Below are 24,844 nucleotides of genomic sequence, written 5' to 3'. Positions count from 1 at the left end.
ACCTCTACAAAAAAATTCACATACACTTCTAGTCTACAAGAAGCAGCAGATATTTTTATAAATTTTACTTATCCTTAGAAGTTGTGTATGTGGTGGGCATTCAAGTGTTTGCTTTGCCTCCATTTTTGTATTTCCTTTAAAAAAAAAACATAGGCGTTAATTCTGTAGATTACAAGAGTGAAACAAGAATCAACAGTGCAGAGGATTCTCACACACCAGGAACTGAGGAATTCTGAGAATTTAGGAGCACCAAACTGTTGTCTTGACTAGATCTTCCTTAGGGCCATAGCCTTTGGTGTCTGCTACACTTGGATATTTAAACTATATTTTTTCCATGGTACAGTGGCAAGTTTTAATCTTTTGTGGATCTTGGGTGCTTTGGGTTAGCTCTTTTCCTTCCATTTGAGTCAGAAGCGCAGTGAGTTTGTGTTTGGCAAGCTGCAGGATGCAAATGTTGAGTTTTTTGTCTCTTCTGCAGGTGCTGTTCTTTGGATTTGGGTGGCTTTTCTTCATGCGAAAGCTCTTCAAGGATTATGAGGTGAGAAGGAACCTTTCATTACAAGTCTGTATCTTAAAAAATTGCTCCCAAGTGTAGAAATATTTTTAAAACTGCATTTAGCCTTATTCCTCTCTTTAATCCCTTTTTATCTTATCTGCAGTTACTTTCTTTTAAATTTCCTCTTGTGCTTCTATTTGAAACACTCCTAGATGTCTGAGGAAATGGGTTCTCCTGTGGCCACTGAAAGTTTCTATACTGGCTACTGTTAAATAAAAAGAAATATGGAGGAGATGCAGGGGTAATAGGAAATGGAGGGAACTGCTTTGCCTTTTGCCCTAGTAAGCCCACCTTATATAAAGTGAAATTTTTGAGACAAAATCAGAGTCAGTGGCTAACTTTAAACTCAGTGAAATGTGTCAATTGCAGCTGATTTGGTTGTGAGGATTGGGTGGGATAAAAATGTCGTTCTCTTATCCTTAGTGGAGTATGAGATTGTAGTCTAGGTCAGAGATGGTTTAAGTGGAAGCCAAATTCAGACCCTATCAACAACTGAGACACAGAACAAGACCCCAGCAGTTTTTCTCATATGGATTTTGTTTTTAAATCTAAGGTTAATATCAAAGAGCTTGCTTAGTGTATGAGTTTGTGCTCTTGTTTTCCAAGAGACTTTTGGCTTCCTCCTAAGCAGATAAAGGGCTTGGTTCCTTTAAGCAAGAGACCCAGTTGTGGGCCATCATATCTTGTGATTTGTTTTTTTATTTGAGGGATAACAGGATGCCAGTCCAGAAATATAAGTGCCTGATGTCTCTGGATTGTTCTCTGCATTGCAGGTGCGACAGTATGTGGTGCAGGTGATCTTCTCTGTGACTTTTGCCTTCTCTTGTACCATGTTTGAGCTCATCATCTTTGAGATTTTGGGAGTGCTGAACAGCAGGTGAGTCTGGGAGCTCACTAGGGACTGGCCTGCCTTGTGCTCTGCAGCATCTTCAGTCTTATTTCTAAATTAATGGATTAGTCTTGGTTTGGGGAAATTAGGGGAGAAAAGTGTCAACAACTTAATAAAGATGTTTGTGCAGCAACAGTTGTTTATTTGACAGAACGTGGGACTAGTAGCCATAAGCTTCCAATTTGGTTACTGACATGCAATTGCTATTAACAATTGGTGTAGGTCCTTAGGGCTGGGCTTTAGCCTTTGGCTTTATCCATTTGTGAAGTTAAAAGAAATAATTTCTTTTATGGAAGTATTGTAACTCTTCAGATCATGCTAAGAGCACTTTTCATATGCTAAAGATTACAGAAACTTTAAGCACTGGTTTTTCTTTGGTGGTCAGAGAAGTGGATAAGATGTGAAGATAATTGTGAAGTGAAAGCCACATCTCTAACAATACAGGATTTGTCAATCAAAGGTGAAGCCTCTCTTGACAATAGGGTGAGGACTTCTACCTAAAGGGGATGTTAAAAACTGTCTTCTTTGGAAGTCAGTAGGAAAGAGAAAATAGCCTCTACGTGAGTGTTCTAAGTTGGGTTTCTTCTTATTCTGTCTCATCATACAAGTATAAGAGAGCAGACAAAGGGGTTGAAAGGCAAGAAGTACAGAACTGATAAAAGGTAATGTTAGTTCTGTATGTTATTAATATGTGGGGCTGGCAGCCAGGGAGATTACTGAGGAGAATGCCTTTAAAAGCTTCAATTAAGAGCTAGACTTCAGTACAGATGAAAATGTTTGCTTCTAAATTAGTTAGGAAAAAGTGACAAGGATCCTTGTAATTTCTTCTTCCCTGAGGATAAAGAGGATGTGAGTTAATACTGGGAATGGGGACATGTATTTTTCTGTTCAAGTAAAGTGAAAGGTCAGTTCACCCAAGATGAATCTCACCTGCATTTGACTACTGTAATTTGGTCAGAGGAGTATTGATCATGTTGAGATATATTTGTATTTATAAAACCTTGCTTTGCAAAGTCTTGCAGATGAGACAATTCACTCTGAAGTGAAACATGCTGAATTATCAACATTAAATATTTTTAGTCCTTTCAAAATGAATTAGCTCTTTTCTCACTCAGCTGTTCATTAGAAAATTAATTACCGCTTCTACTTAGTTTTGATTTACTGTTCAACTAGATGAGCAGTCAGTCACATGAATCATGCTGCAACTGGCATTAGTAACCATAGAAAATACAGTATTTGATAAAATACCCAATGTGGTTTTCTGGATAGTTGTTTAGTTTTAAATACACATTCCTGACCTCTGTATTTAAAAATAAAACCATACAAAACCCCATACCAAACAACTCCCTCTCCTCTACCCTAATACAAAAAAAAATTCCAGAACATTCTATATTCTAAGCCAATATTATTCATTGCTTGATGTAATTGAAAAGATTTCACTGACATACAGTTTTCTTTGAGAAATTTGTTGTATTATGATATCGTGCTAATCAGTGTTTTGGTTTTATTTCAGCTCTCGATATTTTCATTGGAAGCTGAACCTGTGTGTCATTTTGCTCATCCTGGTCTTTATGGTGCCCTTCTACATTGGTTACTTTGTTGTGAGCAATATCAGATTATGTGAGTACTTGGTTTGTGGCAGGGGAGCTGCTAATTTGAGACTAGGAATAGAAATGAGAAATAAATTTGGTCACTGTCCTTGTACTTCGCTCCTTGACCTGTCTTTGTTCTGGCTAAATACCTTCACTTTAGAACTTTATGCTTTATCATGAACCATTTATTGAACAGTCAGGAAATGCTTTGCTTGACCCCAGAAAATGCTGCTTTTCTTCACAGGTTTCAACAAAGTTGAGCACTTCAGAGTAATATTACTGGGATTTGTTCCTTTGCAATTTTAAACTTGGAGCCAAACTCTGCAACCCTTGGCAAGGCTGTGTTGTTCTGCTAGGGGGCAAAAGAAATGAGGCAGAGAAGCTCAATAAATCACTTAGGAAGCAGGAAAGCACAATAAATTACTTTTGCTTTTTTTGTTTCCACTTGTCTGGATGAGGCCTCTTCCATGGGCTAATGGACACTTAACTCTTGAGCTGTTGATACTCATCACTCTTTTGTGTGCAGCTTAGGCACGTAGGTCGGGAATATTGAATGTGTAGTTTTGCCATGAAGATGAAACATTTAAGATTCATGTTCAAGATCACACAAGAAAGCAGTGAAGTGGTCCCATGTGGACCCTAGAGCCTTATGGGAGGTGAAGGGGTGCACACTGCAAGCTGTAGCTCTGTCAGATGACACCTACTTTGGCACCTGTTCTCAAAGTAGTGTTTAGATCAATGTAGAAATGTTGCAAGCTATAAAAAGCCCTAAAAGAAGAACCTATTTCAAGCACTCCCTTTTTCCTCTCCATTAGTGCACAGACAGAAACTACTTTTTGCGTGTGTTGTGTGGTTGACATTCATGTATTTCTTCTGGAAGTTGGGGGATCCATTTCCTATCCTCAGCCCAAAACATGGTAAGTTTCATTTTCTTGCTGATTTTTTCTCTCCTGAAATAGGCTTTATTATTTCACTTTTATTTTGGAGCTGTTATTATCTCAGCTCTGCAGCTGAGACTGTAGAAAGTAGTTCTTGGAGCTGAGGGTCTGCTCTGCTTTGAAATCTGCAATTTAAAGGTTGTCAGACTGACAGAAATGGTTGGATACACCTGGATTATTTTCATTATTTTTCTTTCAGTACCACAGGAAAAATTGAAGGAAGCAAGTCCTAACTGAACCTAGACAATGCAGAGGCATGGTGTACTTCTGAGGGCACAGAAACTACATAAAAAGTTGATCACAATTTTTATTAACTTCTTTCTATTGTGGAGTCTAAGCCTTGATTATTTAAGAAGCAGATTCTTCATCTTTATTTAAGATTTAAGAACATATTTAAGAACCAATTCTTCATCTGACTATTTTTCAGTCAGGTTTTTCTTTTTTGTGACTAAATTCAGATGAGCTTAGCACGAGTGATTGTCCACTTATGTCCAGAACACAGCAGTGTGCCTAAACACCAGAGCTGCACAGACTGTAGCCAGCAATGGGCTTGGAAGTTGTAATGGCTTTGGTACATATTCCTGCTGTGCCTGAGTCCAGAGGCTGTGGAGTGTGGGTTGGTAAATCCTGCTGGATGCCAGAGCAGTTTGTGTGCAGAATTAGCCTGGGTGTCTCTGGTCATGAGTATTTACAGTGTGAAGATACTCTGCACTTGGGCTAGTTTGGGTCCAGCAGAGTTAGCATGTGGCTGGCTGTGCTGAAGGATTGTTAACACTGTTAGAACCAGGCTATTTGTGACCTGTGTAACTTATATTGCCCTTCTATTTCCCCTGCACTGGAAAATTGTTTGGATATTGTTCCCAACAGATGAAATTCAGTCAGTTTCACAGAAATTGGTGAATATGTCTGTCTGCATACAAAATGCTCAGCTTAGTCCTACTGTTCTGTGGGAAGCTGCTTGACTCTGTGCTCACAAGAGAAGCTGAAGGATACCAACGAGTGTAGGGTCTACTCAGCCTTTCATCTGTGATCCTGAAAGTTTCCTAAGAGAAAATGTGTGTCTGTTTTGTAATTGTGTAATTTGCCTTCAAAATCCAGCAGTTGATGTATAGTGCAGGTCCCTCTGCCCAGTGTTCATTGCCAAGAAAGACTTGTATCCATTGTGAGCTGCAGAAGGTGCTTGAGTTAGCAGGATGTAATAATCCAGTGGAAACTTAGCCATGGGGTTTGGTAATCCTCTTCAGGTCACTAAAATGTTCTGGGAGGCTGTGTGACACCTGCCGATTTCCAGAACGGGTAGTAGGGTGTTTTCTGTTTTTAATTGTGCTGTACAGGGTGTGATATCTTCACTTAAGAGTTTTACAGTGCCTTATCCTACCAGGTGTAGACATGAGGTTAGAGCAAAGGTTCTACATGTTTATTCCGTGCTGTATTGTTGTGGTGCTGCTGTCCTACATGTACAGACAGGGTTGTTGTGGGTTTCATCAGGGAGTGATGACCTAATTCAGGCAGGTGGGGATGGGGATGGGGATTCTCAGTGTCCTGCAGCTGAGAAGTGCACCACTGAGCAAGGGGTTCCCTTGGACTGCAACTTACTTAACAAACGTGAATTTGGGAGCTTGTAGCAGAAGGAAGGTTATGCTTAATGACACACCAGTATTCTAACAAAGCTCTTACCTTTTTCTGAGGTGATGGAACATTCATTCAGTTTATGTGTGAGTTTCATGGGGGGAAGCATTGCTCCAACCAGTGGAATGTAATGTCATTTTGAAGGCACCTCTGTTTTAAGTGCTGCATTCTGACAGTGTGTGGGGCAAAAGGCCAGTGTATTGTAGCACATTCTGTAGCTCCTGTAAATCTCTGTGCAGCTGCACATGACTGGGTGTCTCGGTTTCCCTTTGTGAAGTCTTTTTGCCTTGTTTTCATCATTCATTCCACTTCTCTGAAGCATGAAATGTGGCTTGGCGCTCAGCCATCTCAGCTTTGCAATCGTGTAAGCTTTAAATGTGCTGTGTGTGGCATCTGCTCTATAACCAGCTCCCTAAAAAGTGAGTGGTGTTTACTACACGTGGCACTGTGTCCTGGGAAGGCAGGTTGAGGTCTGTGTTTAAGAATAAGTGCAGCTTCAGTGCTTGGTGATAGTTACAGCACAGGCTTAATGTTCATGTTGAGTTACATGTTTTAGAGTCCACTTGGTGCTCAGGTAGAAGACCTTGTTGGTGGTCACCTCAACAATGTGTTTGTGTCAAGCAGATGTACACTGAACAGCCAGGAGCAATTTAAGCTTCCCAACTCCACTGTCCTACAAGCACAGCTAGTATCTGATCTGGAGGGGTTGCTTCTAATGGGATGGGGGTTCAGACATTTTTAGGCCAGTTTGCCAGGACCAGCTGTTTTGGTAATAATATCTCATAATTTCAGAAGTGTCTTTATGGAAGACACTCCTTTATAAGTGCCTGGTGGATGATCTGTGTTCCCATCTCAGCAAATGGCAAACATTCTTTATTAGTTTGGAACCAAAATATTGATATTTATTCATCTCCACATATCCATATATCTCTGTTAAGTTTATTTGTAGCTGGAGTTCCTCATCCCTGTTTCTAAGCATGGTAATGTGATTTCTGGAGGAGACTTCCTACCCCTTTCTTCTCCTAGTCACTGTCTGTCCCTCCTGTTACCTGGGGTCATTTCAGAGGGAAGGCAGTCAGATTAATTAAGCAGCTCTGTGTTGTGTTAGAAAAGCACCAAGTGTGGAGCAGAGTGAAGAGAACAAGGTTGCTGATGCTATGTTTTTCCCTCCCTCAGGAATCCTGTCTATAGAACAGCTCATCAGCCGTGTTGGTGTGATTGGGGTGACACTCATGGCTTTGCTGTCAGGATTTGGGGCTGTCAACTGTCCATACACTTACATGTCCTACTTTCTCAGGTAACTGCAGCCTTGTGAAATACTTGTCCAGCTTTTTTGAGATTATTTTTTGCTTTTCCTGTGGCATTGTTTCAAGTTTTCTTGTTACTTTTTTTCTGAATCTAGCTGTTGTCATGTCTGCATGCTAGAACCATTTCCACTGCTGCTGCATATTCCCCTTACAGAGGTTTTTCTTTGTCTCATGCACATCCCCACTGAAATGGGGTAGCAGGCTTAATTGGGGGGTCTCTGTTTTGCAGGAATGTAACAGATGCAGATATTCTGGCATTGGAGAGACGACTCCTTCAGACTATGGACATGATTGTTAGCAAGAAAAAAAGGTGAGAGGACAACAGTAGCACCAAATTGTTTACCTCAAGGATTTGCTGTCAGTATGGTCTAAGATGGTTGTTGAAATGGTATAAGAAGGATTTTGAAATCTGAAGTGGGTTGAACTGTGTCGTGTTTTTTTCTGGCCTGATACATGATTGGTTTTAACACTAAGTAGCGCCCTTTGTGGCTGCAGTGGCACAGATTAGGCTTCCAAGACCATTTGTAGCTCTCTGCTGGCAGTTTAACTAATCTGTGGGATGGGCATCTTACTCTCCTGCCAAGTCAGGCACCCTTAGGCCTCTGCAGCTGGCTTTTAATTGTGGTTTCAGGACAGAAAGTGGTTTGTACATAATCCTGTACATGATCCTGGTCAAAGCTGAAGCAGGGTAGTGAGCTGGTGTGGACACAGCTGTATCTTGCAAACAGCAAGGTTTATGTTGGTTAAGTTTTACAGAATTGTAAAACATCGCTAAGGTGAATATTCTGTAGTACACAAGTGTGCCATCACAACTCTGCTGGCATTGCTTTAGCTTATTCCATGTCCCCAAGCTAAAAAAATCCTACTTTGAGAAACAATGTAGAAACAAATATTTCATTTAGACTGGAAAGATTTTTGTCTGCATATTTTATACCCATATTGCATTTTTCATGTCTTGCTAGTAGTGCAGAATAAATCCAGTTACTGGAGTCACTTTAAAGATTTGACTGTCTGACAGAACAGTCTCCCAGACTTTACTTTTGGTGCCTTAATGTTTCAGTGGAACATTTTAATGTGCGCAGGGGAGCTTTTAGATAGCCTAACCTTGCCAAATTTATCACCATGTATGTATCTGCTGATGAGTATTAGCTGATGCAAGTGTAGTTAAAGCATAACCTCCTTCCCCTTTGAAAATGTTAAGTGGTGAACAACTGTTGACTCTGTATGTATGTTCGTGTGTAAGATAGTAAGTAGTGAGAGAATTTAATTACTCAAGTTTAATTGATTTAATTGACTGGAAGCACACTAAAAGACTGCCTTTGAAGTTAAAAGATAGTGCTGTTTCTGACTCTGCTCATTTGTTTTGTTTTGTTTTTGGACTTTTGGTCCAGGGAGAGTGATGTTGGGGTAAAAGTCAGGATGCCAGAGGCTTGTAACTAGCTAGCACTTTTGCCTTCCTATGGCCAGGAAATCTGAATATGGCAGCTTCCTGACCATTATGAAGAGCCATGTATTAATCACTTGGGAATTATAATGAAGCTTCTGCATATGGGTTAAAAAAAAAAAAAAAATCCCAAAACAAACTGCAAAACTAAGTAGTCTCAGAATTGTGCAAGAAATAGCAGAAGTTTGAGTTTTGTAAATTTTGTTCTCTTTTTTACTTCAGTGGGGATCAATGGCTTGCATGATTGGACTATTTGCTCATATAAAGCTGAATTCAAAATCTTTAAATTCATAGGTACATAGATATGTGTCAGTCCAAATGCAACCAAGTAATTGGCAGAACAAGTGGGAATAGCAGTATTTTCCAGCACAGGGTAAATGCTACATAATCCATAAATTCTCAGTGATGTGCTGGCCACCTTCTCAGAACTACTGAGAGCTCAGAACTTGTCAGTTAGCACAAGATTTGTAAGGCAATAGAACATAAAGCTTTTTGTTTTCTTTGCTGATCCTGACATTGCTTATGCCAACCCTTATTCATGCTGGTTTTCTAGTCAGTAGGAGATGGTGAAAGTTGTTTGCCCTGATGGTTTTTGCACAGGAATCACTTTTCTCTCCTTCCTGAGCACAATTCCTTATGGAAACTCACCTCTAAGGCTGTCAGATTCTCTATGCTCATTCTTGCAGGTGTGGCATAAGTAATCCTCAGGTTGGAAATGCCAGCATTCTGATGGCATTGCTTCATTTGGATCATGTTAGAGTCAGATCAGCTGATGTGACACACAAATACCACACAACATCATTACCAATCTACATGCACAGAGTGTGTGGGGTTTGCCTATGGGTCTGACCTGTGAGGGCTTCAGAACTCCTGCCCACTGAGTGGGTACAGCAATTCCTGCCACCCCTCAAAAGACATTTGCCTTTGTGTATCTATAGCCTTGTGCTTCATCTGGACATTGCTGCATTTTTTCTGCAGTGCTCTGGATCATTTGGGCAGGACCACGTGAATCTGTGTACTGCGAGGAAAGCAAGGATTAAAAATGCATTTCTTACATTTGGCAGCTATCAGGATTCCAAGATCTCTGTAATTTGTAGTCTGTGGCCATATGTGCTTTTATGTGTATGTAGGGTGCCCCAAGGGTGTTTCTTTTGCTGATGTGAAAGGAATGATGGAATGATTTTTAATATTTTTTTTCTTTATTACACTGCTTATCAACAGCCTTGAAGAGGGCTCAGTGCCAAATGTAGTGATGCTGGCTGCAGCTACAAGAAAGGGGCTAAACACCACAGAATCATGGATCATCCTGAGAATCCTGTGAATAGTTTTCAGCTTAGGAATGGATAACTTGCTTACAAATTTCAGTGGGGAGGAATGTGAGGGAACGAGACCAGAAGCCAACACTGCTCGTGAGGATTATGCCGCGGTGCACGTGGAAGTGTGAGGGATGAGACGCAGCTGCTGCTGGAGTGTTGGAATTAACTTCAGGAGTCACATTCAGATTGCCTGAAGCATCCAGTGGTTCAGTCCAAGAATGGATTTGTGTGTTTCTGCTTCATAACAGCTTGTCATGCAGCCTAGCAGTGAGTGACAGCATATCAGAGTGCTCTGCACACCATCCGGAGCTCATAGCTCCATGGAAAAGGCAGATGTGCTGTGATAAAGGAGAGGTGTCCAAGGGGAGGGAGGAGCATGAGAAGTCTTCTAATTCCTGAGCTTGAGATAACACAGTCATGTGTTTGAGGAAAGGAAAGCAACTTACCATATGACTGAGAAATTAGTTTGAATTCTGAATTTTTAACTGGGTTTTAATCCCTTTAGAATTGAAACAGGATCCTGAATGGAAGACTTGGGAAGTGTCTCATTGGATCTCACTTGATTAGTGCTGGGCTGTACTCCAGAGCTAATCAGGATAATTTTAGGTAGTGGGATTGGTGTTTAGGGGAAGAAAAATGGGACATATATTTTCGGTAAATTGAGTCTCACAGAATCTTCTAAGAAACTGGTCGATTTTTTTTTTCCTTTTTCTTGTTTTGATTTTTTATAAAAATATTATATTCCTAAGAACTTGTGTTTTCTGTTCTTTCAGGATAGCAGTGGCTCACAGGACAATGTTCCAGAGAGGAGAAGTGCATAACAGACCCACTGGCTTCTGGGGAATGATAAAAAGTGTTACAACATCTGTTCCTGGCAGTGAAAGTATCCTTCATCTGCATGCTGGCACCTACCTTGGGAGGTGGATCCAGCTTGCTTTGTTTTGAGAGGTAGAGTGTTGGGAGAGTCACAAAGCATTTGTGTTTCAACACATTTCAAGACTGGTGTCTATTGGGAAGTTTGTGCTCCAGTCTGTCCACAGGTCCCCTGTCTGACCTTTTCCCCAGGCCTTGGGCACAGTTTTACTGTGACACAGGCAGAAGTTTTATGTTTCTGTCCTGCTCTATAAATGTTGTGTTGCATCACCCTGGGTGAGCTGTACAGTGGATCAGGGGACACTTGATGTGCACACTTACCACATAATCACAGAATGGTTTGGGTTAGAAGGGACCTTAAAGATCATCCAGTTTCAACCTCCCCTGTAGAAGGGATCTGTTGGGAATGACAAGGGTCTGTACTTCTCTAACAGATTTGCTTACTGATGATTTCTGTCAGACCATTTGAAGTGTGCATTTTGCTTATTTGAGGCTGAGGACTCTTCTTCCTCTCCTTTCACACTAGCTGCTAAAATCAGAATTTGGTCATTTGACAGACTCTCCATAGTAATCACTAATCTCTTGGAGCAGTTACTCAGCAGTTTTGTTTATGAAGATGATCTGAGATGACGTACTGTGATATGCGCTTCAGTGGCAGGGGATACTGATCAAAGTGGAGCAGCAGCTTTTGAGAGCTCTGCTTCTGTTCTGTGATGTAGAAGGAGAGGAATAAAGTTTGTTGCACAACTGCCTAAATACTGTGTCTTGCCTACCTCCTTAAACTGGAGTAGTGTGCATCTTGCCTACCTCCTTAAACTGGAGTAGTGTGCATGAAGTACATCCTTGAGATTTCTTTGGTGCTGTATTAATGAGGAGCATGAAGGCTGAATGACAAGGCTGATCTGGATCTAAGAAAAGACCAAACCATTAGATGTGGCTCTTGGGCTGAAGGTGGGTAATGTTTTGTTCGTAATTAACAATTCATGATGCGTTCTAGCCTTGACTATGTTGGCTTGCCAGATCTGTCCCTTATCCAGCAAGAAGTGGATGCCCTGGAAGAATTGAGTCGGCAGCTTTTCCTGGAAACTGCTGACTTGCATGCAACAAAGGTACACAGCAAGTAACTGCCCAGATGGGTGTTGGGAGGTCAGAGTAGTTTGAAAGAATACATGTGTTATGAGAAATTGAAACCTGTTCAATAGGTAAATGGTGCAATGATGTAAGGCAGTGGAGTGAGGATCTGGTTCTTTAACTTTGGGGTAGGTGACAGTTCCCTTCCAGTTTAGATCCATCCTTGAGTCTGCCCCATGGCCCTATAACCATTCACAAGCTTATGAATTAACACTTGGGACGTCAGAAACATTTGAATTAAAAGATGTAGAAAGACAGGGCTGTATTTGCTGCTGTTGGTGCTACATTATAATTTATTTTGTGGGTGACTGTGAAAATGACATATTTTTTTATGTTCTACTCCCTCTTTTTGTATTTCCAGGAAAGAATAGAGTATTCCAAAACTTTCCAGGGAAAATACTTTAACTTTTTGGGTTATTTTTTCTCCATCTATTGTGTCTGGAAAATCTTCATGGTATGTAAATGTTTTATTGCATTTTCTGTGGATGTATGTAAATATACCCTGCATAAATTTTGCTATGCATGCAGTTCATTAAGTAATGCTCTAGTTTCTTTAAAATCCAGAAATTCTGAAGCTAGCCCTTGGTTGAAATAAAACTCTGGATCTGGCTTTTTCCATACAGCATCAGACCAGTAATTCTTATATGCATGTTTTTTTTTTTTGCCTTCTTTGGCAATCTGACCACCCCCTGCCCTTTCCTTGGTGGTACAATAGAATAGTCATGCATGATCCTCACCTGTGAGAGTGAGAAATGCTTTTGCCTTTTTGCTTGAATGTAAATCCATCTCTCTTGCAGGCAACCATCAATATTGTATTTGACCGTGTAGGGAAGACTGATCCAGTCACAAGAGGAATTGAGATCACTGTAAATTACCTAGGAATCCAGTTTGATGTGAGCCTTTATTCATTCTTACAGCCTTTTCAGCAATTCATATCTTATCTGAATAAAATCCTGCTGCTAGGGAAAAAGTGATAGACCCTGAGAATGTGGCTTTGGCTTTTGACTTACTGAGGAGGAAAGGAAAATGCACCATGAATGTTGCTTTCACACTGATTTTATGCTGAGATGGTGATGTAGTCTTGCCAGAGAGGCAGTGATTTGTTGTTTTTTTTGTTTTGGGAAACTAGAAGCACTTTAGACAATCTTCTTAGATTAATATATTTAGCTAAAGAGTATTTTGATGTAAATTTTGATTGTTTGTGCAAATAGTTGTTCTGCCATTTACACTTCTAAAAGATATCCCAGTGAAAATGGGGTTCTTTGTGTTTCATATAAACTAAATCTCTTGTGTTTGGAGTAAACAGTTGCTAATATATTGGTGAAAATGTCTGTTTTATAAACCTGTCTACAATGGACATCTGTACAGTTAGGAGAGACAAAGACCCTGAAGAATTGACAGCTGTACAGTGTGGTGTACATGAGGTTAGTCAAAGCTTTAACTGTGTTCTTCTTGTTGACACAGGTCAAATTCTGGTCTCAGCATATTTCCTTTATTCTTGTTGGAATAATCATTGTTACCTCTATCAGAGGGTTGTTAATCACACTTACAAAGGTAAGAACCAGGAATATTAAGTGGTTTTTCACAGAGAAAATAATTATCATATCAGTCATTATCCTTTTGATACAGGAACAAGTACTGTATAAACTTTCAGTTTGCATTTATGTTTAAATATCTGAATATAAATTCTTGCAGAGGGAGGAAGGTAGGAAGAATACCTTTTGCAGGATTTTTCCCCAGTCTCTGTCAGGAAGGGATCTAGATGTTAAATAAAATGCTGAAGATTGCAGGTGTTCAAAAAGGTGCTGTAGCAAGGCCTTATGGGTAAGGTTGATGAGATGATGATTAAAAACATTTGGATTATTTAATTTAAACTGCTGGTAGGACTGAAAGGAATTAACAGAAATGTGACTCCTTGACTTGACCTGGCCTTTGGTACCTATGCTTAAACTTCTCTTTCGTGATTTTTAACACAAGGTGCAACTGGCTGGGGGAGACTGATGTTTCAGACTAGGGTTTATGAAAGGCTTATGCACGTTTGAGGTTTATGAAAGTAGGCTACAGGTAGCCCTCTAGAATGTATGGTTTTGATTGGGAATCTTTAGATGAAAAGATACTGAATGGTATGTACCTTTCACACTGTCCTAAGGAACATCAGACTTATCTAACTGCTTATTTCCAATATTTTTGGGTTTTTTTCCCTAGTTCTTCTATGCCATTTCCAGCAGCAAGTCCTCCAATGTTATTGTTCTGCTGCTAGCACAGATAATGGTGAGTATGGAGAGCCGTGGGCACACCCATGTGCATTTCTGCATGCATAGCTTGTGTGTGTTTAAACACATAACAGTATTTTTGTGTGCTGCACCCTGTTAGCCACAGAGCCTGTGATGGAGCAATAACTGCTGTCCCTGTTTTAACTTCCAGGGGATGTACTTTGTGTCATCAGTGCTCCTGATCCGAATGAGCATGCCTCCAGAATACCGCACCATTATTACAGAAGTCCTGGGAGAGCTCCAGTTCAACTTCTATCACCGTTGGTTTGATGTGATATTCCTAGTTAGTGCCCTGTCCAGTATCCTCTTTCTCTATTTAGCACACAAACAAGCCCCAGAAAAGCATATGGCCCTCTGAGGCAGAACTGCAGCCATGCACTGCTCTCTGTCCTGTCAGCTGCACTGCTGCAGCTCCTGTGGGTGGGTTGCAGAACTTGGAGAGACAGGACTGCTCTGTGTGTTCTGGCAGTGTAACTGCAAAACTTGGAGAGACAGGACTGCTCTGTGTGTTCTGGCTCCTTGAACCTCCACACGTGTCATCATCAAGCTCTGTGGCTCATTTTGTTCAGCGCCACAGCTGGAAGAGACGGGGGTGTGTGTATTAAACTTGAAACAGTTCGTTGCCAAGCAATCAAAGCAATCCTGGATACACCACTATCCAGGGGCATCAGAACTTGTGTGGTAGGCTGGCTGAGGGAACACCTCCTACTGTTGGAACAACATCATCACAGAAGGCACCAAGAAATGTGATTTTTCTTTTGAAAATCAACTTATAATTGGGATTTGGAGGATAGCAATTCTGGAATTGAATGTTTGAGTCTGTGGAATTAAATAAGCTTTTGTAATATGCAAGTATCACAGTTGTTTTTTGTCAGTCCCAAAGATTTGGCTGGATTTGAGCCAGAAGGTGGTTAGGATTTGCTGTCTGGCAGGAGTGGAGAGAACTCAATTTCTGTATGTAATGTGTGCTAGTGTGTATCATTAGTACCTACTATCCTCAGGAGCTGGAGATTTGCTTTCTCTTACTGAGCGTCAGCTTTTCTCTCTCTGCATAAGTGGAGCTGAGGTTTTGGGGTCCTCTTTGCTAGAGTTCAGTGTTAAGTCAAAGACCACTTCCATGCCTTGTTTACATTGTATGTTAAAAATTTTATTCCTGTGACTTAAAACTTTTAGGTTCCCATGACCGCGCTCTGAGTCCTTGTTTTATAATTGTTCTGGAACATAAATTGTAGCTGGTGAGAGTTAAGACTCAGAGAGGGGAAAATAACCACTCTAAACGATTTATTTCTGTATTGCCTTTGGTGTACATCACGGAGGCAAAGTACACAGCAGCAGTATTACAGAACCATTTATGTCACATTCAAGACAACATGGTGGTGACTTGGGGTTAGACAAACGTGCATGACTGCATTACATATACTATTGTCATCCACAGCTGGATGCAGAGGAGACAGAATAGTGATTAAACATCTTGAGCTGTGAGTTAGAAAGTTAGCTTGATGCTTTGAATGAAATTTCTGCAGTGTTAGCAGGAAAAAGGATCATAACGCACAGAGTACCTGGGCTTATGCCATTTCGGAGCAGCTGTAGTGGTGTAAGCAAAGAGATGCCACAGAGATTGAGGTGAGGGACTTGGATTAGGGGGAGAGCTGACTTTCCTGGGAGATGGGCAGAAATCAATTTCTCTTTATTAAGAGCTTATCCATAACAGGCTAAGACGCTTACAAATCTATAAAACATTGCCAGCTTCTGCTGCAGGACACTTAATTATAAAGTTGCCTAAAGTTATAAAGTTCTTTAGGCCTTTCCAGAAATGAGTGACTGAGTGCCCACTTCACAAGGCAGAAATTGTGCCAGTGGAGCACAATTGCAGTGTTAAATGGATGGAAGTTACACTGAAGTGTTTATTGCAGCAAGAGTTTGCAGTCCTTTGTGGCCCTGGCACTCCTTGGAACAGCCAAGTTCTGAGAGGTGGAATAGCAGAGAAGAACTGAAGAAAAGATTTGGCACGTTTCTTTGTTGTTGTTGGCGTAGTTTTGTCTCCTCACAACTTTGTGTCATCACTGTTGTCGCCGTCAGCTCTCGTGGAGGCAGCTGATTGTGAGGAGGAGGATGAGTCTGCCTGCAGAGGAGTAACAAAGACATTGTGATTATTTTCAGTTTGTAAACATGTTTGATAGTCTGCACTGTTGCAGACTCCTGTTTTCATCTGCACTAATCAACACACTTGTTTAGATGGCAGAATGAACCAACAAATACCATTTTTGTTGTTGAAGGGTTTTTTTGGTGAAGTACATTTTGAGAGAAATTTGTTCAGTAGAGGGTTTCTGTTGTTGAATTCTTACACCTGCTCAATTTGAACACAAAAGTAGTGGTAACTACAGCAAAATGCAGCTTGGGGAACAAAGACCTTCTTGAAAAAAACTTGCAGACAAGGCTAATGAAAAATAAATGGGGAAACTATTGGTCTTACCTTGTCTGTCTCTTTTGCATGATCAGAAAATAAGCATTTTAATATTTAAGGCTGACCATACAGAGGGTTAAAAGTGTTTCAAGAAGGAATACCTTCTCTGACTTTAGTCATGTTTCAGATTCTTTCTAGTGGCATGAAGTGAGTAAAATAATTTCAAATCAGCACATTGCCTAGAAAATGTCATCATAACCTCTCAATTGCTGTTCTTTCTCCAAAATGATCCATTTTGAAATTATTTTATGTGGTTTTCACAAACCTTATGTTTTCTGTGTATTTAAGCACTTTCCCCATCACTTCCACAATTGTATTGCCTGTTTCCCATCACTGGGATTACTGTATGTGGATTATACTTTTTCCATAAAATCTCTTGTATGTGCGTTTTTGTGTGATTTAATCTTGCATTAAAGATGCTCACTTGTATTAGGGGCGGGGAAGAGTTGTGATAACAGCTTTCCTTTCAGTAACTTGCAAGAATCCAGGCTCAATTTAACAATCCTAGCTCTGGAAAACTGAATACCTGAAAAAAAAGTTCTTTTCCTATGCCCTGTGCGATCCCTCAGCATCTGCCTTATGCAGGATTACTCACCCTTTCCCTTGGCTCAGGTGAGTTCCTCTCTGGCTCTGATGGATGGTTTTCTGTGTGAGCAGGAGGTTCAGAAGTGTCTGACTCTGCCATGGAGGCTGTGATGGGAATGTTTTGGCCTTGGAAGTACCTGTAGGCGTCTTTGCTGCACACCAGCAGTGTCAGTCTGTCCCCAGTGCTTTGGATCCTCGCCACCACTTTGTCATAGGATTCGTTGGTCACGTTCACTCCGTTCACTTCCACCAAGAAGTCGTTGTTTTCCACACCTGCTCCACCAGCTGGGCCCTGGCTTTGTACCTGCAGAGGGGAGTTCAAAGCAGGATATTGGCATAAAACTTGGAAAGATTCATTAACAGCTGTGTTTCTGCTTTCCCTAGAGGATGGTGAAATAAGCATGGGGAAGGGGAGATTCATGGGGCAGGAAGGAATTGGGATGGGCAATGGGCCCAGATGTAATAAACATGGAACCCATCAGTTTGAGATTTTAAGATGCTTCTTGATCTTGGTAGATAGGAATGTGGCATGGTAGAACTATGAAGACAGGTAGAAAAACAGTTTTCTAACTATTTGGAGGTCTCTATCCAATAATTTCAAAGTTTAGTACCATTCACAAATCCCTTAGTAATGCGTGGAACCCCTCCTCTCAAGAAAGCTGAAGTTACAGGTGTAATTTGGGACAGGAGTTTGGCTTTCACCAGCTGTGGAATTCAGAGAAGTAGGGCAAAGGTGTCTCTCCTGTAATTAATCCGTTCTACCTTAAAAACCAATTCTGTCTAAAATACTAATTTTAGTGTGCCAGACTCATGAATAAAAGCAAAAATTATGCAAAAGCTGATTTCTCCTTCCCTCTAGATGTCTTAACAGAAGAAGGAATGTTTTCTGGTGCTCATTTTTTATCTTGGATCAACAATGTCAGTCTGACTTAAGCAACTCTAGCTCTGATCTGAGAACATTGGAAAAGACTTCTGTGGCTTTTCTTGCATTTGTTTGCAGGATGGAGGGGAGGAAGCTGCCCAATAGACTACTTGAGCTTCTTGTTCCTCATTCTTCATTAATACCTCAGTGATGAACAATCCAGGTTTATTCTTGATCATGTTTAAACTGAAGCCAAATCCATTAGGTCCTTTCACCATTTTGCAGATCCTTGGCTTGTGGTTCACTTTCTGCTCAGTGTGCAACTCCACGCTTTCCTCCGTTTTAGCTGGGGCTGAATCCTGTGCTTTGTAGTAGTATGAGAAAGGGGAAACTTGAGCCTGAAAAAAGTGACAAAAATACTTCTGTTGGGAAATCTTTCAGGCTCTCCTGCTCAACATATTTTGTTTGAAACTTTGTTAAGGACTCTGACTTCAGCTGCAGTGAAGAATTCTTCCTTATTCTGAGTGGAAAACTACAGTGTTGATCTCTATGTGAGAAGGGAACTTTGTAATTCATAAATGGTTACACAGTCATGTAGCTCTAAATTTGACAGCAAACTTTAACCTTGTGATGTGTTTGAATTTAGAATTGTTCCAATAGTGTCTATAAAAATGAGGAAGAGGCCAAACATTTGGGTATTTAGTGACTTCCTGTACAAGTGTAAGTGGAGTTGCTGGAATACAGGTATCTCTTGGATATTTCCTGCAAGTTGAAAAAGCATCAGAGCAGATTGGCTATTTCATTGTGATAAATTATCAATTCCTAGCAGTAGTTTGCATTTTCTTACCAGTTTGTACATGCTGTCAGTTTCCTTATCCACCACCAACAGGGAGGTTCTTTCCTCAGACTGCTTAATTTTTCCCACTACGCTTTCATGATCCAGCCCATCCACGCGCTCACCATTGACAGCCACTAAGATGTCATTGTCCTTTAGACCAGCCATGGCTGCTGGGCTTCCAGAATTAACATCTTTGATTACATGCTCTAAGATAAAAAGGGGAGAAAGATTCCTGTGAAGGCATAGCTTGGTGAGTTTTAAAGGCATTAAAAAGCATGGCAAAGGTAAATGGTCAAAATTGCACTTCAGGTTGAGGCTGTTTTCCCTGAGCATTTCCAGATGGCCAGTAAGAAGCCAAAGAGAATGAGGGCTGCAAACATCATATGGGAAGGTATGGTGCAGCACAGGTCATGGTCTGTGTGTTAACTTGGATCTTACCACCAGTATTTTGTTCCATCCGTAGATAAAATCCATAACCACTTTTTCCTTTCTGGATCTCAATTAGTCGTGGTTTGAGGGGAAGCAACCTTAGGCTGGCGTTCTCTTTGCTCAGTGCCATCCTCTGGCTTGTGAAATAGCGGTCTGTTTCTTCATTTGAAAGTAGAAACATAACATGATTTTCAGACTTCTTTACCTGTGACAGCACATGTACAGTCTCAGATGTCACCCCTTCAACAGCATGTGGGAATTGTGGATATTGGGTAACTGGTGCACTGATACCTAGCGGAGTCTGGGTGCTGTTAGTCCAGGCCATGCTACTATAGATTGATTTTTCTTTTACCCCCCCTCCAGTAAGAAATTTAGACCACAACAAAATCAGGGGCATGTAATATATGAGGCAATTTTCCATATTTCATACTGTATTTCTGACCTGGAGGGAATTACCTGTGAAGGGCCATGGGGGTGGCATAGAGTGCTGTAGAATCCAAGGAGCCTGAGTAGATAGTATTTGGTGTGGAACTCTACAGTATAGACTTACTGTGCCATCTGTACCACTATTTTAGATTATAGTGCCAGGAGTCAAGTTTCTGTCATTCTTGGGCCTCTTCTCTTTCCCTGTATTACTGATTCTGAGGTGAGGGGTTTCTTTCTGTCTGTTCAGCCTCTCCAAGTCTGTCTTTCTCTTAGTCCTTTCTCCTCTAATGGGTGCTCTTTTTTACTCATCCTAACCAGTGTCACTGTGCTGCTGGTGTTGCAGTAGCTCAACAAAACACAGGTGTTGCATTATTCCATAGTTAGCGGTGTGCGCTGAATGCTGCTGGAATGCTGGAGCCTCATGGCTCTCTGAAATCTCTTCAGCTCCAGCTGTGTTTTAGCAGTGCCAACAGCAGAAAGCTGGAAGCCTCATTAGCAACGTTCCTTGCAGCCAATTAGTGAAATTACTTGCACAGTAATGTTCATGAGTTTTGGACTTCTTCACAGGAGAAAGGGACTACTGTCTAAAATCATGAAATCTTCCCTGCTGTATGCTGACTGTATCATCAGAGGCTTCCCTCTTCCTGCCCTGGAAACCACATTTGATGACTTGCCCTCCTGCCATTAGAAGCATTTCCAGGACTTCTAGGGTATGAATTTACTTAAAAGGGTTCCTGGCAGCAGTATGCTTGTGTTATGTAAAATTCTTTGGCCTGTCTTGATGGCAGTGCTCATTGAGAGGCAGTTCAAGAGGCTGCTTGATAACAGAGCCAGCGCAGAGGGCTGCGCTGATGTGTTGATGGTACGTGAACAGCAGCTCCCAAGATTTACTGTGAAGTGTTTAAATCAGCCAGCCTGGCCTCCTCAGTAACCCTGATAGGTTGCTGTGAAAGTAGGCCAGAAGAGAAGATAAATCATTACCTTTTCCACCACTTCCTCGTGTGTGTCATTTTCCACATTTTTTCCATTGATTTCAATCAGGCGATCGTTATTTTGGACACCAGCCTTTGCAGCTGCTCCTTGTGATGAAAGCTCTACTATGAACAACCCCTTCTGTCCTAAAATAAATGAAAACTCATTACACAGGGTAAGTCACTGCAACAGGCCTGAATATAGTGGTTAAGGAAACTCAGCACTGATGTCCTCAGAGACTCCTGGTCTCTGCTTGCATGCAGATTACAGGAGCACCACAAACCTACACAGACACTCCTCTGTCTCTTACTCTGGCCTGGAAAAATCACTTCAGTGGTGGAGGGAGCTATTTGTTCACTATCTGCAGCTCAAACTGGTGTTTATTTCCTTACCAGGAGTGCAAAGGGGCTGATTAACGTAGCTGAAAGGGATTTGATTCCTGCTCCCTCCTACCCTCCTCTCCCCCCATCATTTTGGAAAGAGAAGCTGCTTTTATTTTTGTTTTATACATTTCATTATTTCCTGTGTTTGGAAGACTTCTGTGTTTGGTCCTCCAATTAAATTGCATTCCAAAATATCCTTTAGAGGGCTCTTTAGAGGTGGTGCTTCCCAGAAGACCTCCCTCTTCCGTTGACTGGCCTTGAAAAAAAGGCATATATGGAAAAGGTTCAAAATCCTTTTATTTTGAAATGAATTAACTTAGAAATCAGAGAAAGTGTTTCTTACAGCTGTCTAGAACCTCATGTGCTGATTCCTGAGGTGATTTTGAGGTATGGAACAGGACTAAACATAGCACATTGAGGGTATATCTAGTGTTTGAGAAGGGACTGTAAATTTGGTTTTGTTAAGTGGGCTTAAATAACAAGCAGAAAATAACTCATTATTTTTCCCTCTCTTTTTTTTTTTTTTTTTTTTTTTTCATCTGTTTTCCAGCCCATGAGAAGTATGGTCCTCAGAAAACCTTGCGCTGCATATGCTGTACAGAAATGTACTGGAGATGGATCTGAACTCATCCTGCTACTTCTCACATTCTTTCTGTTAGCAGGAACAGTTGGTGTGTCCCCATTAGCCCCCACGTGTTAACTGTGGTTGCCTCTGTCCCTACTGCCAAATATACACTTATACATATACATATATATATGTGTGTGTATATATATATCTCCAGTTTCTTCTCTGCAGGCTCTCACCTTCTGTGCTTTTCAGGGAGAAGCCATAGCCCGTCTCCTCCTTCACTAGGTAGCAGAGCCAGGGCTGTGGAACTGCAGTGGTTCCTCTGTTGGCCACAGAGGCTGGTGGGCACTGCTGCTCCTGCTGTTGTCCTGTGGATGGCTTTTGACCCAGCTCTTCCAAGTTCACTCCCTCCTTTTGTGCCTTTTCATAGGATGCGGCATCCAGAACAAGGAGTACAACGGAATTCCCGCTGTTTTTGACCATCTCCACCACCTGTAATGGACAAGGGGAAATGGAAGCAGGCACTTGAGTGATGGAGCTAAAAGCTTTCCCCAGGAAAAGCTGCACAGTCCACAGTCCATGTTGTCTCACCCCCTGCTCATGCACTAGGGAGGCACCCCAAAGACATTCTATGCCTGTGGTGGGTAGGGAATGACGCAGGATGCTCAACTCAGAACAGCTGACTCTGCTCCTGGATTTCCTAGCCGTAAAAACGGGAAGAAAAAGCTTCACACAGCAGCCGTGGGCCTGGGTGATGGGGGCTTGGTGTGGATCCCAGACTGAACAGATGTGTACCTGTGCATGTTTCTCCTTGTCCACGAAGACACCGTTAACCCTGAGCACTCTGTCTCCGTCCCTCAGGCCAGCCCTTTCGGCTGGGCTGTGCTGTCCCACGTTGCGGATGATGTGCCCTGCGGTGTCCTGCTCGATACGCAGGAAGAAGCCGTATGTCTTTTGGGGCTTCTTGGTCACTCTGCACTCTCGGGGCTGCAGAGCAGAAGTCATCTCTTCCAGACAGGGTGGAAAAAATACCTGTGAGTAAGAACAGTAAACTTACCTAGGGTATATTCCCTCTAATTACATGTCAAGAGGGTTTGCTTCAGAATTCTTAGGGTGGTTTTTTTTTTTTGGTGTGGAGTTCTTGTTTTTTTTTGCCTGAGGAAATCCAGCTGTGCAAAGCTGAGTTTAGTTAACACGGCTAGGGAGAAGAACCAAACCCTTTTTCCTGACCCTTCTTGCTTTTTATGTCTCTGTATTGCAAATGACATTAAGCAAAATGCAGAACTGAAATAAGAAAAGTCTGCCTGTGAAAACACAATAAAGATTGAGGAGCCGGTGTAATACCAGGATTCAGTCTTACAGAGGAAATGAGGTTTTGGGAAAAGGGACTGTAACTGGAGTGAAGGGATTCTTCCCCTCCCTTTGACGCTTGGGGGACCATGTGTGAGTAGTGTCCCCAGTTTTGATCTCCCCAAGTAATTGACATAATGGAGCTAGTTCACAGAGGGGTTTTGGTTCTGAAGCACGTATTTAAGGAGGCTGAGAGAGCTGGATTTGTTCAGTATTGGGGAGAAAAAATAAAGGGAAGATCTTATTGATATCTTCCCACTGCCCAGCTGGATTGTGTGTCATAATACAGCCAGACTCTTAGAAATTAACAGTGGGAGGATGAGAGGCAACAGACACAGGCTGCAGCACAGTAAGGGAAATTCCAACCAGACATCCATAAGGACCTCTTTTCCACTTGGGGGCAGTCAGATATGACTAGAAGTGCCCAGAGAGGCTGTGAAATCTCTGTTCTTGCAGATACCTGGATTGGGCCCTGAGCAACCTGATCTAAGGTGGCCCTCTTTTCTATGGGACATTGCACCAGGCAATCTCTAAAAGTCCCTTCCTACCTAAACTACTCTGTGATGTAAAGAAAACCTGGCTTGGGTGAAGCTTGTCATGCAGGAATACCACATATGGAAGGTAAATAACAGGTGGGACCAGGGAACCTCTCCCAAGATGTCCTGCCAAAGATCCATGAAGATGGGAGAATGAGACAAAAGAAGACAAATTCATCCAGTTGGAAAATCCAGGTAATTAGCAACCTTGGTTATTATTTTACTGGAACGACTTTTTTTTTTCTGTCTCTTTACTGACAGAAGTCAGTTCTTTAGATCTGCTGGCAGTCAAATCCTTCTGTGAGAGCAACTTCGTGCAGAGCCACAGCTGTGGCTACTCATGCTGCAGACTCTTTGCTGTGGGGGCTGAAGCTGCACTGTTGATGTCACTTGGGCAGCACAGAGAACAGCATGGATGTGTGGTGTGAGTTTGGCACAGATGTCACTGGAGCTGGAGAACATGGGAATTTCAGCTTGCAAGGATATGCAGCCTGCAGATCGTGATCCACTTGTAGCCTGGTCAGGTGCCTTGAGCATTTTTGTGTCTCTGTGTGTTGCACTGACATTAACTAATAAAGGGATGAAGTTCCCTGTTATTTGAACATGGTTTAGAACACATCAGACTCTATCAATTGCAAGTACAAGTCAAAGGAGCTTTTCTTGACTAACACTGGGAATCTGTGATAATTCCAGAAATTGACATGCAAAACCAGTACTACACAGAGCTGGAGAAATGGTAGGCTTCTATAGGAAAAATTATTTCTTCATATTTAGAAGCGGAGAGAAGGTTACAATGCACTGCAAACGACACCTTTTAATCCGTGCAAAATTATTTATATTGCAGAAAGGAGTTTTCAAAGGGAAAAGGGATTAGGAAAAAAGGAATTTCTTACCTGTATATCTATGTAGAGCAGCCTTCACTGGAGTTCTCTTTTGCTGTTCCTCCTGTGTCTGTACGTATAAGTAAGGCTGGACTTTGATTGGGCAAAGGTTGATTTAAAAGGTGATTTATTTAACCAAGTTTCACTGAATGTGTGATACCTTGATAGGTTGTCTTGTCCTTGTGGGTAGAAGTGCTAATCACGTGCAATTCTCATCAGCTTTGCATTTTGTCCTACTGATATTATACTCAAAACTCACTCAAGGAGGTTACCTGAGGCAAGCCTGACCTTTGCTCTGAGAAATGTCTTAAAGAGAGCAGGTTTGGGTTGTGTTGGATTGGCCTGGGCTAGCAGCATTTGCTTGCAGGTTAGGAAGACACTGGCTAAAATCTTTATGCCCACTCTTGGCTGAAAAAAAAAAAAAGGACTGTGGCAGGTTAACCTTGACCAGCAGCCAGATGCCCACTGAGCCACTTTCACCCCCTTCCTCTACAGGACATGGGGAGACAATAGGATGAAAAAGCTTGAAGAATTCAAGATAAGGGCCATAACAGGGAGAGATGGGTTGAAAAAAGTGGGTTTGTGATTGAGGGGTGGGTCCT

The 24,844-nt window shown here is 41.6% G+C and overlaps 3 protein-coding genes across 21 annotated transcripts in view; 2 read left to right on the top strand and 1 right to left on the bottom strand.

The window, feature by feature from the left end:
* The window catches only part of GPHRB (golgi pH regulator B), a 25,692-nt gene extending 8,894 nt beyond the window's left edge, over positions 1 to 16,798 (top strand). For 16 of the 17 annotated variants that reach the window (XM_086884117.1, XM_086884120.1, XM_086884121.1 and 13 more), the window contains 13 exons: positions 479 to 538; positions 1,330 to 1,433; positions 2,959 to 3,065; positions 3,853 to 3,954; positions 6,781 to 6,901; positions 7,141 to 7,221; positions 10,445 to 10,554; positions 11,565 to 11,653; positions 12,037 to 12,129; positions 12,473 to 12,568; positions 13,140 to 13,229; positions 13,881 to 13,946; positions 14,100 to 16,798. In XM_086884117.1, the coding sequence (XP_086740243.1) occupies positions 479 to 538; positions 1,330 to 1,433; positions 2,959 to 3,065; positions 3,853 to 3,954; positions 6,781 to 6,901; positions 7,141 to 7,221; positions 10,445 to 10,554; positions 11,565 to 11,653; positions 12,037 to 12,129; positions 12,473 to 12,568; positions 13,140 to 13,229; positions 13,881 to 13,946; positions 14,100 to 14,306 (1,326 nt within the window). In that variant the 3' untranslated portion in view covers positions 14,307 to 16,798. Of the gene's footprint in view, positions 1 to 478; positions 539 to 1,329; positions 1,434 to 2,958; positions 3,066 to 3,852; positions 3,955 to 6,780; positions 6,902 to 7,140; positions 7,222 to 10,444; positions 10,592 to 11,541; positions 11,654 to 12,036; positions 12,130 to 12,472; positions 12,569 to 13,139; positions 13,230 to 13,880; positions 13,947 to 14,099 lie in introns of all 17 variants that reach the window. The other variant, XM_086884116.1, reaches the window with a different exon arrangement.
* LOC147654432 (uncharacterized) overlaps positions 1 to 24,844 on the top strand; it is a 749,593-nt gene that overhangs the window by 710,579 nt on the left and 14,170 nt on the right. The gene's annotated exons all lie outside the window — the stretch shown is intronic.
* On the bottom strand, positions 15,213 to 24,844 carry PDZK1 (PDZ domain containing 1). Of its 3 annotated transcripts, XM_086884136.1 has the most exons (10): positions 24,403 to 24,782; positions 24,255 to 24,330; positions 22,271 to 22,507; positions 21,712 to 21,967; positions 20,534 to 20,670; positions 19,136 to 19,331; positions 18,707 to 18,903; positions 18,063 to 18,257; positions 17,135 to 17,301; positions 15,213 to 16,070 (listed from the first exon to the last, which is right to left on the bottom strand). In XM_086884136.1, exons 3-10 carry the CDS (start codon positions 22,478 to 22,480, stop codon positions 15,839 to 15,841), a joined length of 1,590 nt encoding a protein of 529 aa, XP_086740262.1. In that variant the 5' UTR covers positions 22,481 to 22,507; positions 24,255 to 24,330; positions 24,403 to 24,782; the 3' UTR covers positions 15,213 to 15,838. The 3 variants fall into 3 exon arrangements, with proteins under 3 accessions (XP_086740262.1, XP_023802047.2, XP_086740261.1); XM_023946279.2 differs by having other exon boundaries at positions 17,008 to 17,301; positions 24,255 to 24,844; XM_086884135.1 differs by having other exon boundaries at positions 24,255 to 24,844.

The sequence above is a fragment of the Cyanistes caeruleus genome, chromosome 3 (assembly GCF_971803275.1).
Source record: "Cyanistes caeruleus chromosome 3, bCyaCae1.hap1.1, whole genome shotgun sequence".
Taxonomy (NCBI): Eukaryota; Metazoa; Chordata; class Aves; order Passeriformes; family Paridae; genus Cyanistes; species Cyanistes caeruleus.
The sequence above is the reverse complement of the archived record's forward strand: the minus strand, read 5'-3'. Positions and strand labels throughout refer to the sequence as shown.

What these genes read in the sequence shown, in the direction of transcription:
- PDZK1 (XM_086884135.1), bottom strand. Translation starts at nt 22,480, where the DNA reads ATGACTTCTGCTCTGCAGCCCCGAGAGTGCAGAGTGACCAAGAAGCCC. An exon ending in ACAAGGAGAAACATGCACAG is followed by an intron (nt 21,968 to 22,270) that starts GTACACATCTGT and finishes TGTCCATTACAG; the next exon opens with GTGGTGGAGATGGTCAAAAA. An exon ending in GATGGAACAAAATACTGGTG is followed by an intron (nt 18,904 to 19,135) that starts GTAAGATCCAAG and finishes TTTTTATCTTAG; the next exon opens with AGCATGTAATCAAAGATGTT.